General features: G+C 39.5%; 3 protein-coding genes across 5 annotated transcripts; 2 read left to right on the top strand and 1 right to left on the bottom strand.

Annotated features, from left to right (window-relative positions):
• The first annotated feature begins 964 nt into the window (after positions 1-964).
• urp1 (urotensin-related peptide 1) lies at positions 965-2,964 on the top strand. Its single transcript, XM_035162229.1, has 5 exons — positions 965-1,067; positions 1,300-1,407; positions 1,526-1,566; positions 2,023-2,128; positions 2,933-2,964. The coding sequence occupies exons 1-5, from the start codon at positions 965-967 to the stop codon at positions 2,962-2,964; spliced, it is 390 nt and encodes a 129-aa protein (XP_035018120.1).
• Positions 2,965-3,340: 376 nt separating this feature from the next.
• On the bottom strand, positions 3,341-7,849 carry clic2 (chloride intracellular channel 2). Its single transcript, XM_035161873.2, has 6 exons — positions 7,540-7,849; positions 5,997-6,106; positions 5,372-5,497; positions 5,175-5,275; positions 4,445-4,626; positions 3,341-3,967 (listed from the first exon to the last, which is right to left on the bottom strand). Exons 1-6 carry the CDS (start codon positions 7,591-7,593, stop codon positions 3,806-3,808), a joined length of 735 nt encoding a protein of 244 aa, XP_035017764.1. The 5' UTR covers positions 7,594-7,849; the 3' UTR covers positions 3,341-3,805.
• Positions 7,850-11,888: 4,039 nt separating this feature from the next.
• Positions 11,889-19,069, top strand: si:ch73-335m24.2 (protein eva-1 homolog C). Of its 3 annotated transcripts, none has more exons than XM_035161870.2 (8): positions 11,889-12,091; positions 14,977-15,170; positions 15,256-15,379; positions 16,481-16,633; positions 16,912-17,055; positions 17,141-17,212; positions 17,319-17,399; positions 18,015-19,069. In XM_035161870.2, the coding sequence occupies exons 1-8, from the start codon at positions 11,995-11,997 to the stop codon at positions 18,398-18,400; spliced, it is 1,251 nt and encodes a 416-aa protein (XP_035017761.1). In that variant the 5' UTR covers positions 11,889-11,994; the 3' UTR covers positions 18,401-19,069. The 3 variants fall into 3 exon arrangements, with proteins under 3 accessions (XP_035017761.1, XP_035017760.1, XP_035017762.1); XM_035161869.2 differs by having other exon boundaries at positions 11,890-12,091; positions 14,977-15,182; XM_035161871.2 differs by lacking the exon at positions 17,319-17,399 and having other exon boundaries at positions 11,894-12,091; positions 14,977-15,182.
• Positions 19,070-19,348: the final 279 nt, after the last annotated feature.

Genomic DNA, 19,348 nt, shown 5'->3' with positions numbered 1-19,348 from the left:
AAGATGTGTTAACATTTAGCGACAGAATCCACATAAGAGCAGCCTATCAGAGCCACCACCATGACTGCAGACTAGTTTATCCTTCATGTTTTACATAATCTGTATTTTGTTCCACACCAGCGATTTAGCACAGCATTTTTTAAAAATCGTTTAACGTTGAGAACAAATGAAACACAATAGTTATTATGAAGAAAGGAAGAACATGAATAGTTAGCACAGTGTTAAGAAAAGCACAACGCATTTCAACAATTTGCGTTCGAATTCTTGTTTTTCACCCTAAATGTTTGAATTTGTTCTCATAGTGCGGCAGAGTGAAACACTCATCTATACTTTGATCTACATGTAGAAGTGAAAATTTAAAAGAAAAGACACCTCGGTGTTAACCCTCAGTTGTAGGTCCCTTTGGATGAAAGCATTGAGTAAATACAAAAATGAAGAGAGAAATATATATTGAAACAGCACTTTATTGTCGATATATAACTATTTTGCTCTATAACAAGAAATATTAGTTTGCTTTTACCTTTAACTTCAGACTAATGTCACCCATAGACCGTCGCAACAATTACGTCAGCAAAGTGAATCACTCCAAATGACGCAGAAACCCACAGTTACATACTTCCACCGGCTCTGTGACCTCAGACATGAGCGATGAGACATTTGAACAGAAATGGTGTCAGACATAAAGCATCAGAGCTTTTCTGGACAGCCGCTGATTACTGCTGCAGAGCAAACATTTGTTAGGCCTCTCTGTACAAGCACAGATAGGCTCCGGCTGAATTGACAGGGTCTCCTAAATTGCATCTATGACGCCTGATCCATCGTGTCCAAACCATTAAGAAGGAGACTGGGTGTGATGATAGTGTATTGATCAGATTGTGATGGATGGCCTCTGGGGGTATATAAGTGAAGTTCTCAGTCGGCCTGAGGTATCGTCCAAAACTGACCCTTTACAGACAGAGGCACCATGATTTCTCTGGCTTTGTTTTACTTCGTAGCTGTGGTTTGTTCTGCCAGACGGACACATGCTCTACCACTGTACCCTGATACCGACCTGGAGCCACAGGCAGGTGAGACTCTGAACTCTTTTCTTCCTCTTGTGCCGAGTAACTTGATGATTTAACGCACTGTGAACTCCGCAAAATTCTGTTCATTTTATTCCCTCGAGACTTATTGATTGTAGTATAATCTTGATGTTGATGTAACTCCCAGAATAAATTTTCTGAAAATATCTGCTAAACTCAAGGGATGTTGACGTCCTAGTGACAGAATGATAAGAATGTTTTTTGTAATTTCAAACAGATTTCATTCAGAAATTAGTATCAGAGGTCGAGGACGGGCCAAACACTGCTGATGGGGAGCAGAGAGAAGTTAATAACATGTACCCTCTGCTAATGCAGCACAATGAAGGTAGAGACTCCTGGAATAAAGGTATAAATTATATATATATTTTTAAAGTAGATATTTGAGTACAAATGAGTTAAATTGGATTTTCAAATAACAATGTTTTATTTCATTTTTCCCTCAGGGACTAAAGAATCCGCACAACAAGACAGGTTTGCCAACATGGTAAGGCTGATAATATGCTTAAAACACGACACGTATAAAACAGTATAGCACTATTCAAAGGAAAGTTACAAAGTGCCACAAGGAAAAGATCATCATCACAAGAAAAAATGTATTAAAATATAAGACATTATTAGGAGGGAACAAAGTAAAAGGAAAGAGTTTTCATGGATATTAAAGTGAGTCACTGAAGTAGGAAGATTACTTCATTAGCCTTATTCTCGGAGATTGGGGCTCTGACTACATGAATAAAATTAATAAAAGCCTTTTACTCATGTCTGCCATAATTTTTTTAATTTTTAATTTCAATATATGTCATCTTTTCTATAGAACAACTTCACATGTTACATTATTAGCCTAAAATAAACTATATCTAGCATTGAGCCAATGCAGTGAGGCTGATAATCAGATTGTGTGATCTCTCCATGCGCCTGTACAAACACCTCTCTTTGTTTGTAGGTGGAGGGCCTGAAAGAAGCCGTCTTGAAGCTGGCAGCAGCCGACAAGCTTCGCTCTCAGGGTTTTCTTAGATCGGAGCAGAATTTGCCAAAAACGAACAAAAGAGGTGAGTGACTTGAGTTTCCTTATAAACCATCACTGATGAGGGACTCAGGCATTTAGTCCTGAGGTGAGTTCACATCAAAACATTTATGACGCGACCCAGACTTCCTTTATTATAACCCAATGATCTAAAAACAAGGATGTTAAACTCAGACTTGTGAATGTTGATGAGAATATTCTGCTCAAGTAGAAGTATTTTTATCAGAAGTGAAATTGCAGGACAAAACTCTCAAATAAAGTGAAGCTCACTTACTATAATGTAGTTGTGTGCAGCAATAGGGACATTTTAAGTAAGAGTATTTGTTGACTTCTATGAAGATGTACTTTTTCTATCATTATTACAACTATGTTTCCCTGTATAATCATTATCTATTATACAGCAGCTTTAATAAATAGGTATCCACTGCAGGGTTTACAGTTGTTAAGAAATACACAACTAAAAACCTATATTTGCTTAAAATCCATAACATATAGGAAGACATGCAGTAAAGTGTTAAAATATGGAACAGTAGAGGTACCAGCACACTGAAATACTACTTCTGATAAGTTCACATGAGTAAATAATATATATCTATACATCTAAATCATATAATTTCCTTTAATGGCCTTCAGGATTTGGACAAAATGAATCACTCAACTACAAATGAGAATAAATGAAGGAAAAAAGCAACAGAGGAGAGGCAGACATAGAATAGATGTGTATTTGTATAATGATAAAGATGAATATATAAAATATGTGCACTGTGTTAAGGGATTTCATACGTCTCCAGCTTTGTTCCTAACTTTTCAACGTCTGATGTCCTGACAGCGTGTTTCTGGAAATACTGCGTCACCAGCTAGAGCTCAGCCGCCGCAGGACGTTTGCTGGGATTTTGCCAAGACCAGGACGCAAACGCCGTCACTCTCCGTCACCAGTTCTTTTTCCCTCCAAACGTTATATCCATCACATGAACTTGATCGTGAGAAAATATATTTTTGAAGAAGTAACACTGTGTTTTTTTGTGGCTGAAATTAAACTTGAACATCAGATGTGTTATTTATGTGGCTTGTTTTTGATGTTTAAAGTTCAAGGTTTTTTTAACTATATACTGTGTAAGACCTAAGGAAGGAAAACTACATGCAGGATAAATGTTTCATTTCACAGAGCAGCGTTATAGCACGTGTCAACACACACACACACACACACACACACACACACACACACACAAAAATCAAGGATGATTGGTGTTTTTTAATCATTGTGACATTGCAAACTTACAGAATATAATAAAAAGGATTTATATCATGTTTTATCTAAAAATCAACTGTTTGTGAAGTTGCTGCTCAATCTAACACAACCATACACACATTTAATGGAGGGTGTCTTGATCATTAAAAGTTTTGAAAATATATATATTTACACTATAAACAAAAATTCTGCTAAGTTACATCAACAGTCAATTGCACATTTGGCCTTTTCAACTTGGCATAAAAAATACCATTTATCTGCGGGCGACTACGGATAAATATTCAATACATAAAACCAATAAAACATTTTGCTCCTACCACAACAACAGGTCAATAGTGTCTGATTGATTGCCACAGTTTACTCTCGGAGGTTGTAGCGCCCTCTACAGATCATAATGCACGGTTATACTTGGGGGAAAAACAGGGTATGAATTACATAGAGCAGAAGAAAAGTTTATTTCCTCTTGTTGGCCACGGTTAGGTAAGCCTTCTCGATTTCGATGTTGGCCGGACAAGTCTGTTTGAACTCCTCTCTCTCGTAGGCGTTCTGAAGGTATCGCCACACACCTGTGAACTGGGCGGGAATGTCAAAGTCGCAGTACTTCTTGGCAGCGACCTGGAATCAATGGAAATAAAGGAAGATCAAATTTAAGCATTCTGAGAAACACATATTACACCAGGTGCCTAAAGTTCAGAGAGAAATACTCAGATCAGTTATTCAATGTGCTCATGTTTTGGTCATTAACGGGTACGCAGTTTTTATCTGGAGGTCTACTAGAATAGTCCTACAAGCTGTAATGTTCGTAATACACATTTGTCTCATTCAGAACAGTCATATCTGGTTAATACTGGAGAATTGTATCTTTTTGGGCCTTGATCGTTTGTTTAAATGATGTCAGAAGTTTCTCAAAGTTCTTATAAGTATTGTCAAACACCTTGCCTCTGTGTTTGAAATGTGCTGTTTATATTTATGAACTTCCCCTGTCTTTTAACATTACGGGTGTCAGTTCAACACTATAATTAGAAGAACAAACAACACAGCACAGCACCAGGGATGAACAGAAACAATACCAACAGGAAAACAGTGTCTCACCCTGATGACATGCAGTTTGGGCAGCAGGTTGCAGTCGGCTAAGGTGAGGCGGTCGCCATCCAGGAACCTTCTCTTGGAGACGGAGACTGTTTCTCTGGAGTTGTGGTCGATTTCCTCTGGGAGGGGCGAGTTCAGGTAATCATCCAGACGTTTAAACTCCCGCAGCAGATTTCTCTCCTGCACTGGACGATCAGGAACAGAAAGTGGTGGAAATGAACTAAGTACTCAACTATACTCACTGTAGGTACATGTTCAAGGCACCTGCACTTTACTTGAGTATTTCCATTTTATGGCACTTACTCAGAAGGAAAAATTGGGCTTGCTACTCTCCTACAATTATTTGAAATGTATCTGAAGTTACTGGTTGGTGGTGGAATATTTATTCATTTATTTTAGTAAAGGTATCATTAGCATTGAGTACATTTACTGTTACAAGCATAATAGCCCCACAGAGCCTTATAACTCCTATTGATTTTACATTATTGGATTCTAATTACTCATGGGCTAACAGATGAGCAGCCTTTTAATATTATAAGCTGAAGCCTATATCTTAATATGTAAAATTGTTTGTCATTAACAAAACACCAAACTATTGAGTCTAATAATAAATTCTATAAAATCAAAACATGCAAATAGTCACAAAATAGAGTTATTCTCCACCACTAGAAATAATAAGTGAAAATATCGTGAGGCGTGAGGGGTTGAATGAATGAACAGAAACTGGTCTTACGGGCGTTATTGGAACTGTTCTTGATGAAAGCAGAGAACTTTGCAAAAATGTCAGCGCCCACGTCAAAGGACTCTTTGTTCAGCGGGCTGAGATGAGGGTACCTGCAGGGGGGGGGAGGAGAAAAGAGAAAGTAAACATGTGCAATGAGAATAAGCACTCACCAAATTCACTGCAAAAATGATTGAGCACACATATACCTGGGTGGGGCCACTGTTTGTTCAAGAAATTCCTCGATCTTGATGAAGTCTGTTTTCAGGGTGCCGTTGTAGAGGAGGAACGGAGGGTTGGTCCCCGGGGCCAGGTCCTTGAGCTCTGCTGGTTTCCTGGAAAGACATTGAAAGATGTTTTCTACAATCAGACTGCTCTGAAGCATGTCAAAACAGAGGTTGGAGGTTGTCAGATGTGTTGTGGGGGATTCATTTCAATATAAGCTGTAGGTTTAGTTATAAAAACACTGCGCTGGGGAGGCTGCATATTTCAGAGGCCTGTGTGTGTGTGTGTTCTGAATCATTGAATTATCAGCAATCTTTCAAAGTTCCCTGGTCTTATTTGCACACCGGTAATGACCCTGAGAAATTCAAACAATAAAAAGGTTCAATTAAAGACGGTGTTTGTCTGAAAGCGACACTGAGATCTTTGTGCATTTTGAGTTTACAGGCCCCTCCCTCTGACCTCGGTTAGTGGGAGAGCGTACCTGACAAGTGAGACATGGTTTGGATTACAAAAGAAATAACGTCTCAATTTCTCTTGTACAGAGTTCTGTGTGAAAGTCCCCGCGACCAGATGCTCAGGAAGTGTTAGTGCCAGAGGAGAGGTGCTTACTTCCTCATGTCAACAGTGGTCACTGTGAACTTCACTCCTTTCAGCCACAGAACCATGAAGAGCCTCTGGCAGAAGGGGCAGTTCCCCACGTTCTCGCCGTCATGTCCAGCCTGGAAAACAGAAAAATGAATGATGATGATAAAGTCAGTATTTCTGAGTTTCTTGAGGCCTCCATGCAGCAGCCGCAGGTTCTGATCCGACCCAGGCCCTTTGCTCCCCGTCTCCCCAGCTCTCTCTCCTCATTTTATGCCTTCGCCACACTATCAATAAAAGGTTAGAAAGGCCCCAAAAACTATCTTATAAATAATGAACCACAAATATACAGCATCTCTCCATGCTGATAAAGAAGTGAAAGGAGTGTCTGGGATATTTAAAGGCAGTTTCCTCCCCGTAGGGGAATAGCGGCCATTGTGTTGTGGTGGAAAACAATGGATGCGGTGCCCTCAGCAACATGTGCGCTCCTCCTTCAGCAAACATTCAAACCAGAACAACAAAAGTCAGGCCAAATCCGCTCATGGGTTTTCTCAAGGCTCCAGCTTCGAACCACAATTTTTCAATATGTCGATGTCAAAGAAATTGTGACATTTTGGGAACAATCCACCTTCCTGCTGTTATAGTGAATTGATGCCACCATCACGATTCAAATCTGGCCAGCTGACTATGTTTTCTCTTTAGTGTTTAATACATGCAAAGAGACAAGAGAAAAGTCTGTACTGGACTGATATTTAGTTGATTTTATCACTTAACTCCCCAAACTGGGAGAACTATTCCTTAAAGTGACTGTAACTTAAACGTTCAACATCTAAAATCACATAACATACTATCTATATTGTCTTTAGCTTCAGTTGACCCCATTTTATCTGAAAAACCATATCTCTGCATGGATACCATCAACTAAAACACATATGTGCTCAGAGAAAGAAACATTTAGAGATTCAAGTAAATTTTAGTGATGGCATATTAGAAAAATAATAATAAACTTTATTTATATGGCACCTTTCAAAACAGCTACAAGGTGCTTTTTTAGATAATTTAAAAGCAAATGTAATTGTGAGGTGACAAATAAGTAGGACCGCTGACTAGGAGTCTTCTTAGTGTATGCGATTGTGCGCATGAGTAAAAGTGGGTGTGCCCGGCCCAGGCCTGGGGCCAGTCACCCTGCCTGCTCCTCCTGGGTGTATAACGGTGATAAGGTGGACTGTCTGTCGAAGGCCAGAAGTCACAGATAAAAAACATAACACGCTGTGACCTTCAGCAGGAACACAAACACTTCAAACATCTGGTATCTGGAGACCCATTGAAATGAGAGTTGTCCTCTGATTGATGCTGCTTTACTCACTGTAGATCTCTGCCTTTTTATAAAACTGTTAAGTGAGAAGCAAACCCTTTCGTGACACCTTGATTTTCTTGTATTTTCCTTAGATACCATTTCATGAAACAGTGACATCTAAGCAGCACAGTCAAGAATTCAAGAGTTGTTTTTGCCTGAAATGCCATGGTTCTTTTTGCAAATCGATAGAGAAACTGAAAAGAAACCACTAACCTTAATGAACAACTCGATGCTTGGCTCCTTGTCAGAGTTCTGCCGAAGTGCCATCTTCTTAGAAAAGTCTATTCACTCTTTTTTGCTCCAGTCAAAGCGTCTCCTCAAGTCAGTGTGGAGGCCTGAAATATCCACAGAGCTGAAGAACAAACTGATGATTGGTGCCTCTGCACAAACGCTGCTCTGGTTTCAAGTGCCTCTCTGGTCGTGGATGTCAGGAGAAAGAGTTAAACACCTCACTGCTGCTTGTGTTTTGTCTCAGGGCTCCTTGGAGGCTATCTCTGTGAACACACTTCACCAGCAAGAGGAGAGGGAGGCTCCAGAGGAATGGGCGGGGTGCACACTCTAACATGCCAAAATCTATGAGGAAAGAGCTTAAAATAGCAGCTCCACTCTGCATTTTGCAATATACAGCCCCTGATAACGATGTGTGACTCAAAACACAAATTTCCTTTACAGCCACTCACATTCCAACACTGTGAGATGGTTTAGAAAGGAGTAATGGAGGGTCACTTTTCACAGGAGGGCCATGGTTTGATACAAAGCAGCCACTGTATCCTGAGGGACTCTGGGAAAACGGTGGCAACACCTAATCTAATTTAGTTTCTGAAAAGTAGCTTTCAGTCTCACATCTGTGTGACTTAATAACGAACCATAGATTGACTTTGGCTACAGGAATGTTCAGAAACACCTGGACACACATATAATGATTTATTAGTCTATTTTGCTGCCATATGAAAAACAAAAGTTTTTAGAAAAAAGCTAAATGTTTTTTATGGCTGATTAATAAGTGGTTGACAGATATGTAAGTAGGTATTGATATCGGTAGTGATGGAAAGTAACTATGTACTAGTAAGTATTGCACCTGAGAACAAATCTGTGGTACTTGTACTTTATTTGAGTATTTCCATTTTATGCTACTTCATTCTTCTACTCCACTACATTTGAAAAACTTTTACATATTACACACGCAATCACGTTATAAAACGTGGCTTTATTACTGAAAAAAACTACAAAATAATATATAAAATCATTAATATTAACCTCAATCAAGTACTGCAATATAATTCCTATATGAATGGAATAATAATTCAGCAATGTGGTATTTAATACTATAACTCTAGTGGTCAATTTCTCCATCGAATACTTTTATTTTGACTTTACTTTTCATAGATTTATCTATCAACACTTTTATAATAATACGCTTATGTAATTTTGTTATGTTTTCAATGCAGGATGTTCACTTGTAATGGAATCATTTTTACAGTGTGGTGTTTTCTTCACCATTGTTTGCACAGAATTTACAATGTCATACTACTTTATACTTTTACCTCACAATATATCTATATATATATTCATTTATGCTCCATTACCTTTATTTGAAATTTAGTTACAAGTTACTCTGCAGGATTTTGGAAACTTATACAAGCATTGTTATTAAGTACAATAAACACCCTAGCAGTATTATTGATATTTGAAATGTTTAGTTCTCTGTATCCTGCATAATTTAATTGAACATATCTTTACCAATAAGTCATCACTTTATTAAATATGAAAAAGTGGAAGTTTACAAGTAGTGCACTACTTTTTATGCCACAATATTTTAGTTCTTTGCGCCTGTTTATTTCATGATAAGTTCCTGTTTGTTTTTTTCATTGTGTAGCCTATTCCTTAGTGCTGAAGAAACACAGATTTAACTTCCTGTATACCAAGTATCTGAAGTATGGAGAATGAATTTAATATAAGAACTGTTTTTTCCTCCCTTTACAGAATGTAGTAGTGTATATTTAGCTTATTGTACACTATTCTCTACTCTACTGTACCTATAGAGCAGGTCTAAGTGGGTTTTGTCTCCATTCTTTCAAATGATCAAGGGATATTTTGAATCACATGTTTGTATCTGACAGTTTTCTATCATCTCATGACCACATGTCCTCAGAGATTTGGCGACTAAGTGATCACTTTCATTTTGATGCTTTTTGTAAATATATCACAAACAGTAAATCGGAAAAGGGACATTTTATTATGAAATCCCCACGCTGGGGTGTAGACTTCCCCAAACAAACATGACCAACAACACCAGTGAGATAATGCAACACACTAGAAGGAATTTAGCAAAAGCAATACTTTACTGATACAAGACCAGTGCCATGTACCCACCTCATTTATCTTTAGAGTATTTAGGGAATTTATATAACTGAGAGGGAGGATGGAGAAAAAATCTTTTATCATCATTTAAAAAATTCCAAACACTTCTTGGAAATTTGTTGAAAAACATTTAACCGTGATAAGAAATGTCTACTAATGTCAAGGAGGTGACCCGAGAACTAAAACAGACAGTTTGAATGAATAATTACTTTCTTTATTGACACTTGCTTGGAATTTTACTGGAGTGTACCGTGGGAGTGTCACTCCTACGCACATGATTAAAACGAGGGCTTCTCCTGTTAAATTATCACCCGACATTATTACGTCCACTGCTGTGAAGGGAGTGTTTGAGTGTGTGTGATAAATGACTGGGCTGTTATTCAGAAATTCATTTTGATTCACCTTCGCAAGTGGCTGCAGTCACTGATAATGTCCTGAGCTCAGCGGCAGTGAGTGATTTCACATGTATTATGTCTCAGTGTTTGGTTGGTATGACAACAGCCCTCACAATGCGTTGAGAGGTTGTGTAAAAGGGAAACTAAGATCAATCACAACCCTTCTAGTAAACTTAAACCAGTAGATCTGGCAGAGTGAAGAGCTCAGGTTTCATTCCTGGAAATAACTTGCAGCTCTGGAAACGCGTGACACAATTGGTCTGTAACTTCCTTACAGGAAGATGGGAGAGGCCAGTCTCATGGCGAGAGATACACATATCTCCAATGGCCACACACAGCTGCTGGAAGTGACCTCCTGGAAAAAAAGAGCCTTATCTCCATAAACAGGACCCTCGCTGTTGACAAATCCATGACAATGAGTCTTGATTTTGCACACACACACACACACACACACACACACACACACACACACACACACACACACACACACACGAAGGTCAGAGATCCTCATCAGGACTTAAATACACAGTTCAACATGTTGGGAAATTTCAGATAGCTTATTTAGTTTCTTTCTATGATGATGAGAAGGGCGACGCCACTCCCCCGTGAGTTAAGTACAAAGCAGGAGCTTGGTGATGAGGGGGATTTTAGGGGAAAAAGCTAACCTGACTACCCGGTGGTTCAAGATCAAGTGACTCTAATTAATCAACAAAAGGCTCCAACAAATACATCTCCTGAAACAGGCCCTTTTCTACAACAGACATTTTGAATTCTCTCAATAGGAAGTAAGAAGGTTCCTTGTTCCAAAGTTCGGTGGGGGTTTTTCTGTGTGGAGTTTGCATGTTCTCCCCGTGTCTGCGTGGGTTTTCCCCCGGATACTTCATCTTCCTCCCACGGTCTAAAGACATGTCGATATAGAGTTAGATTGACTGGTAGATGTGGATGTAAGTGTAAACTGTCTCTATACGTTGGCCCTGCAATACGCTGGTGACCTGTCCAGAGTGTGCCCCGCCTCTCACCGGATGTCAGCTGGGATTGGCTTCAGCCCCCCGCCACCCTTGGAGGACAAGCGCTATAGAGATGATGGCTGGATGGACAAAAGGGAAACCATAAGTTTTAATAATTATAAGTTTTACACAGTCTCCATTCTTTCGTCAGATATAACGAGACATGGACAATACAAGGACTCATTTTTTTTTTTGCCATCTATATATTTCAATATTTATAACTATGATTAACCTTTTTTGACATGGAAAATATCATATACTCTTATTTTTACATGTATCTTTGTGTCTGGGTTAAGAAAAATTTGATACAATGTGTCAATCAGAGCTTCAGAGTTGTTCGTTTGAACATAGCCATCGTCGCTGTTTCCTGTGGTTCCAGGCTTCATGCTAAGCTAAGCTAACTGGAGTCGCTGGGAGGAACAAGACAGCCGCGCTCCCATTGTGGCTGCACAACTCTCTGGCCTCTCATTAGCAAACGTTTTAACTCAGAACAGACAAAATTGCATCATCCTCATGCACATCCACTTTCAACGAAGATGTTTCTGTTTCATGTTGAGAGTTCAATGGCTAAAGTTCTATCACAATTTTGTTTGTTTCTGTTTAAATAAAGAAAGTGATGATACTGTGCAGGAGATTTCTGCCTTTAATTTCACAACTTCTCCAACTTTATTTATGCATTGTATATTTACGCTGATATTCATCAAAGAAAGATGTAAATGCATCAGCATCTGATTTCTCATCTCAAGCGGCCAAAGCAGCACTGGATTTGATCTTTTTATTGCTAAAGGAGGGCGGTTGTAAACACAATGGCACCATTGACCCACTGATCGCCATCTCCCAGGCAGTCAATTGCACAACAACACATTACAACAAATGCTGGGGGTCTGTCATGCTGGATACGCACGATGACAGTACCATGGAGTTTGCGCTGGTCTTTCTGTTTCCTACCTCTCCTCCTGACTCTGAGTGCACACACCGCACACGCGGCTCCCGACTTCTCTCGTAAGTGCTCTGTTCTTTTTTACATCAATATCTGTTCCTGTTCTAGAGAAAATCAAAATGCTGAGCTGTTACTTTTAAGGTTGCGACAGTTCTGCAGAGGAAGACATTCAACATTATGTGCACATCCTGCTTTGCAAACAGCTGGTGCAGCTCAGTCTGAGGGACCAGTATGAACTTAGGTCTTCACTCCCTCACTGATAGATAATCTACAGTTGAGTTGAGTTTATGAGTTGAGCTATTTTGATGGTTGGACTTCTGACATAACATTATAGTTATTTTTATTTTAGACACTACTATTGTGAACAGTGTATCTCTCTGTCTACCCTCATGTGGCTGCAGCCTCTCAGGGGCCTAATAATAGTTCATTGTGAGTGAGCGCCTGGTACTGTCTCGCATCTGCTCCACGAAGCTTTAAACTGCACACACACACACACACACACACACACACACACACACACACACACACACACACACACACACACACACACACACACACACACACACACACACACACACACACACACACACACACACACACACACACATACATATAGATGGGCACGTACAGGATCACCCATGGGAGGGTAGACTGACTTCAGTGTCTGTATTTCATTGTCGTGCACGTTTGTGAGTTTGGTCATAGTCCAAATAATTTTCTTGGACGGCTACACCCACTGACAGCATAAAAAATGCAATGTGAACAATGGAGCACTTTATATCCTACTATTATGTCAGTCTACCCTCCAATGGGTGTTCCTGTACGTATGTAATAATAGCGTAATAGAGTACTTGTCAGTTAAACTTCACTTACATGGGAAAATAGCCTTGTTGGTTATAAATCAGATATGAAACTCTTGTCGCATCACTGACGTCAGTCAAACAGGAGTTATACTTATGTCTTTACTTAAATTAGGTGACACATTTAACTGCTGTGTTAGAGATTAGATATCAGCCTTTGTATTATTAATAGCAACACGTAGGTGACTATTCACTGGGTTTGTATGCCTGCATTGCTATTGTTATACCTGTAGAACTCCCAAATTTGTCACATTTTTTATTGACATTTAAATTTTTCAAGTCCAGTGAACAACATCAAAAAGTGCAAAGACAAGAAGCAAACTGCCCATGGTAACGTTAAAGCTAAGGTAGAGTTAGGTATGGGTCACCAAAAACTGAATAATTATGTAAATTTCATAGAAAATAGGTCATATTCAGGGATTAAGAAGCTGGTTAACTGAAGAGCCTGAAAGTTAAAAGCAAACAATTCACGCCCCAACTTTTGTCTGTACAAAGGCAGTGTCGAAAAAACTACAGCCTCAAATGGGATATTAAGACAATACAGTACTGCAGGAAGTAGAACTGTACATTACATTTCATTTAGCTGACGCTTTCATCTAAAGCGATTTACAATAAGTGCATTCAACCATGAGGGTACAAACTCAGAACAGCAAGAATCATGTACGACCAATTAGCTTCAAAAAAGCCAAACTACAAAGTGCTATATTTAAGTGATTACCAAAGTTACCTTTGACAATTCCGTGTTAGCCCCCACCCAGACTGCTAGGAACCTGGGTGTGACACTCGGCAGTCACATCCTCACATTCTCCCTTACTGCCAACATTACTGCCAACTACAATGGCTTGCCATAAACAACACGTTCCTGTACATTCATGCTGCCAACATCAGGAGAACACACCCCCTTCTCACTCAGGAGGCGGCGCAGGTTCTGGTCCAGGCCCTGGTCATCTCACACCTAGACTATTGTAACTCCCTCCTGGCAGGTCTACCTGCTAGTGCCATCCGACCTCTGCAGCTCATCCAGAATGCAGCAGCTCGACTGGTCTTTAACCTAAATTCACCCACACTACTCCTCTCCTCCGCTCCCTTCACTGGTTACCGGTGGCTGCCCGCATCCGTTTCAAAAAACATTAGTATTTGCGTACCGTGCTGCGAACGGATCGGGTCCAGTCTACATCCAGGACATGGTCAAACCTCCCACCCCGCCTGTCCACTCCGCTCTGCATCTGCCAATCGGCTTGTTGCTCCCTCACTGCGAGCTAAACACTCAACAAAATCACGACTGTTTGCTGTCCTGGCTCCTAAATGGTGGAATGAGCTCCCCAATGACATCAGGACAGCAGCAAGTTTACACATCTTTAGTTTACACAGCCGCAAACTAAAAACTCACCTCTTCCGACTATACCTTTGATTAAAAGTTTAACCTAACAATTTAGTAGCACTTAAATGGCACTTACTTATAGCACTTTGTAGTTTGGCTTTCTTGAAGAAATAGTACTTTAATTCTTGTTGCTCTGGGTTTGTACCCTCATGGTCGAATGCACTTATTGTAAGTCGCTTTGGATAAAAGCGTCAGCTAAATAAAATGTAATGTAATGTAATGTAATGTGCCATAAGTGCAACTAACCTTTTCTCTTTAACTTTTTTATTTATAAACACCTGGGATGACCATGCTTATTAGTCACCATCTTCTTAACCAAGGTGTGGTAGAAATGATTGTTGTAGCCTGCTGCGGAAGTATATATTGCAAACACAATGGTAATAAAAACAAACTTAACAAACGGGTTTATCAGGGCTTCATTTCACAGAAAGAATGTAATCCAAGGCTTAAACATAAAGACTGATGAGCTGGAAGCAAAGAAACCTGCAAATGCAACACATTTGATACGGTAGAAAGGGAAATAGAAACATTCAATTCAGTAGAAATTATGTCCTTTTGGCTGCTGAATGAGTCAAAACATTGTATTTTAGATTAGTTTTTTTTTTTTTTTTCTATAAATTGTCAATTTAAATCCCAGCTTGATAAGTGGGGTGTTCATAAACTATTGAACAGTTATAAAGTTATGTCCCCTGATGCTCTCTTTCAGGATATCTTCACACAATCCTGAAGAACCACACGGCTCATGCATGTGAAGGGAGCACGCTCGTCATCGAGTGTCCCTCCAGGACGTCTGTGGCCGTCCTGTCTGCTTTCTATGGACGACGAGTGCCTTATCAGCATTTATGTCCCTCTGCAAACACAAACACGAGTGTGGACGAGGACACAGCGTGCACTTCACCGGTTGCTATAGATGTAATTACTGGGAGATGTATGTCAACTGGGTGTGTGGGTGAGCGTGTTCAACATTTTTTCCTTGGTTTTGCAGAAAGTGTTGTCAGAGTGTCAGGATCGACGTTCCTGTCACATCCCTGTCTTCAGTGCAGTGTTTGGACAAGACCCCTGTCCACTCACCAGCAAGTATCTCCTCGTCTCCTACAAGTGCAGACCAGGTAGGACACTAAGCTCCCGATATCAAATATGTGGAGAATAACACACATATTCACACATGGTGAACAGGGTGCCAGCATTTCAATATGAGGATTTTTTTCCCCTTATTTGTCTGCATGCAAGGTTATTCGTGACCTTGGATATAGTCCGACTAAGTTTGACAAAAGAATAGAAACTCGAGATTCCTTTTTCTTTTTCTTTTAACCACATCACATGTCCTCATCAAGGTACTGATTGTGCTCAGTTATCATTGAGATATCAGCTGTTCCAGTCCACTTTAAGGACATCTTGTCCATCTCGTTCATCTTCATGACAACAGAGCAAAAGGAAGCTGATGTCATACGGTTGAAAAATCCGGGAAAAAAAGTTAACCAGTGCCATCATTGTCATATTTTCTTCAAAATTCTAAATAATCCCTCCTGTTTCTACTCTCCATTATAAGATCTGCGACAAAACTCCTTATCATGGTCCTGACTAAAAATATATTGCAAAGATGATCTTGAGTCACTGTCTTCCAATGTTCATGTTATGTTCTGTTGTATTCTGGGGACACACACATACTGGATACCGTCTGAAACACACATACTTTATTATATACTTACTTTATTTGTCTAATCACACACCACATAGTGATGTACTCACATCCAGCCCAACAACAACAACTTTGACAGACGTAAGGTTATAAATATAATTCTTTTAATTTGGTAATTATTCCTAAAATGTCACAATCAAACCCTTATTACAATGACATTTAATTGAGGGCTGATATTGTGCTGTTTAACCGAAAATCTATAAATAAAGGACTAATAAAAGATAAGGAAAACACAAATAAAGCCGAATATATAGAACTTTAATTAAGAAAATCTACAACGCTAAATATAAACATAAGTACATTGCATTGTTCATTCTGTTAAATAAAAGTTTTCATATCAGCAAGTAAAGGCCGGTACTGATCAAGTATATCTGTGAAGGGCTTGTATTGGCCGCTTTTTATAGAAACCATGCTGCCTGGAAGGATCACAGCAATATGAATACACAACAAGCACAAATGTCCCTGCTTTTTTTCCGTCCCTCCTGGTTAACTTACACCATTCGTTTTTCAGAGCACCATCGCACAAGGCTTGTGTGTGAAAACGAGCGTCTGAGGCTGGTGTGTAAAAATGAGACCGTCCTCGCCATTTACTCGGCGTCTTTTGGACACCTGCTGCATGGAAGTCCTTACTGTCCTCAGGAACCTGGATCACACAACGACATGGGTCTGAAACAGGGAACTTAAAAAACATCTAATGGCCAAATAATGGAGCAAACCTTGCATGGTGGAGAATAATGAATAAGTCCTGTGCCCTATTCATCCGTTTTAGTTTACATCAATGAGAGATTTGCTAAGTTATTCATAAGAAGTATTAATTCTGGTAAAATTCTGGTAAAACTGTGTATATATCTCGATTATACTGTTTGTTGATCAGATACTTTAACAATATTACACTAATTTCTCTGTTATAATGATTCATTGATCCATCTTCATTCATTGCAGAGTGTCTGTCAGCACTGGCTCTGAGGAAGGTGTCCCGCAGGTGTCATGGGAGAGCAAACTGTTCTCTCCTGGCCGATACTCAAAACTTTGGTGACCCATGTTTCCCCGGCACCAGGAAGCACCTGCGGGTGTCCTTCACTTGTGGTGAGTGACAGGGGAAGTTACTGCTCATGACCGAGGTGATATGGTAATGAAGTAATCATGTGAAAATATCTTGTTTTCTCTTTAGTTCCCCAGTATCTTCTGGAAGACGTGGGTCGAGGGTCGACTGATCCTTTCTTGATTTCAGACTACACACACGGTGAGAGTGAGACTGAGCGTTGACAGGTCGTAAAGCAGCAGAGTTTGACTGGTGTCTGAGGTTTTTATATACAGTCTATGGTCTGAGTCCAGGCTCTCACCTGCAGGTGGATGGTACACTGGCCCCACCTACAGGCCTCAAAACGTGCTCTTTACCAACTGTCTGGAGATCATTGAAAAAATCTGGGGTATGTGCATTGGGGCTGCATGTACAGTTCTTATCATTGTAGATCAGATTTAAAGGTTTTCTTGCACACATTTTGCACGAACACGTTTTTTGAAATTACTTGATTTGAATATATATATTTGCATGCCACAGATGTTTAGATTAACAAGAGCATTTTCTTCCTATTTAATCCCTTTCAATACAATGCAATAAGAAAAAGAAATTGAAATTTGCTCAACACATGTAAGTGTTCGTAGGGAACATTTAATCCTTTTAAAATTGTTGTCACACTTGTGATGTCATGGCCTGGTAATGCAATTGAAAACCTTATTTGATATTTGTTGTATTTTCTTCATATTTAAGGTAAGTTTACATTCTGCATTAGTTGAGAACTGTTGATATCTTAAACAGATAAATAATTTTACTAAATGAAAATGGCTAATTTCCAAATAAAGGCTTATCTTATTAACGTACCACAGGCTAGTGTTGTAGATGGATTTGTACAATATCTGTGTAATGTTTGAATATTAGTGTGGATTAGTGTTTCAGAAAGCCCTGGAAAGGAGTTAGACAAGCTGGTTTTATCTGTAGGATCTGCAAGGCATTGACATTAAACCAGTTTGTATCTCTCTTCCAGATCTACCAGAGAAAGTGGCACTGTACTTTGTCTCTGGAATCTGTGCTGGCCTGGTTTTCCTGCTCTGCCTGTTTGGTATCCACTCCACACTAGTCAGAGATGTGAAGGATCTGGTCTCCGACCTGAAGGATGAGCTGAAAGCGTCTCGCAGACAGCGCAACGAGCTCATGGAGGACCTCTACGACGACGAGGTCTCAGACACGTCGTCCTTCTGTCGCCTCACAAAATCCCACCGCACGACGGACATCTTCAGCCCCTCCACGTTGGCGGTAGAGATGGTTGATCGCGGGGTGGAACGGATGAGGGATCTGCCCAACGGAGACATTTGGCCTCGTGGAGACTCCAGCCCTTACGCCATTCACAAGATTCAAACTTACGACAACTGACAGAAGTCGTGAAGCTTTTCAGACAGACGTTGAAATTATTTTTAAATTAACCTGAATCTAATGGAGACATTTCATGAATGTGCTCTGTCGTTCATAAAACATCATAAAAGGTTGTGAGACAAATACATGATGTTCTAACATACATGGTTAATCATTATTAGAATTAACACTAATCGAGTTGTTCTTTAAGTTTATTTAAAATGCTATTTTATTTGATAACATGGGTCAAATGTCAAAGATGAACTCCTCATTATTGGGTACACCTTGTGCAAACCAATGTAATTGTTCTGTCTCATTAATGACTGACGTGTTTCATAGGTGTTAAATTCAACTTTTTGTTTTAGCATTGAGCTCATGCTGTACTGTCAATATAATTGACAGTTCAGAAAACATCTCACCATAACGTGATCCAGTACAAGGCCATCTGTAACTATATGACCTCAGTTATAAACTGAATATTCACAATTGTGACAGTGTCACCAAAAACTGAACATATTGTGTTTTTTAAAGAGAAATAGCATGGCAGTGATGTTGTATTGCATTAAATTGTACAGGTATACCTAATAAATTGGTCACAGTTTATTGCAATGTAACTTATAAAGTTGTATAAGTGCGATGATGAAACTTTTATTGCTTGTAAACTTTAATAATTAAATGTGTGGGATACTATCTGAATGGGAAATATTCAATCTTGTCTGACAGCCTCTCTGAGGGGCCAACAGTATTAAATGTAGAAATTTTGTTTTAAGTAAATTCAGGGGTTATCCCGCGGTGAATGTTATTACTTTCTTTTAAGATGCCTCATGTACTGTATCTCTAAGAGGAAATTAAAACATGAACTCATTAGAAAACCAGCTCTGCAGAGTAAATAACCCCATGTGGAGCTGTGAATAATGTGGCCCAAGGTTGCAGAGGAGGAGTTGTACCTGGGACTTAACTTTGGAGGAT

This window comes from Hippoglossus stenolepis, chromosome 7, assembly GCF_022539355.2.
Source record: "Hippoglossus stenolepis isolate QCI-W04-F060 chromosome 7, HSTE1.2, whole genome shotgun sequence".
In the NCBI taxonomy this organism is placed as follows: domain Eukaryota; kingdom Metazoa; phylum Chordata; class Actinopteri; order Pleuronectiformes; family Pleuronectidae; genus Hippoglossus; species Hippoglossus stenolepis.
Note: the sequence above shows the minus strand (reverse complement) of the source record. Positions and strands in the feature narration are given on the sequence as shown.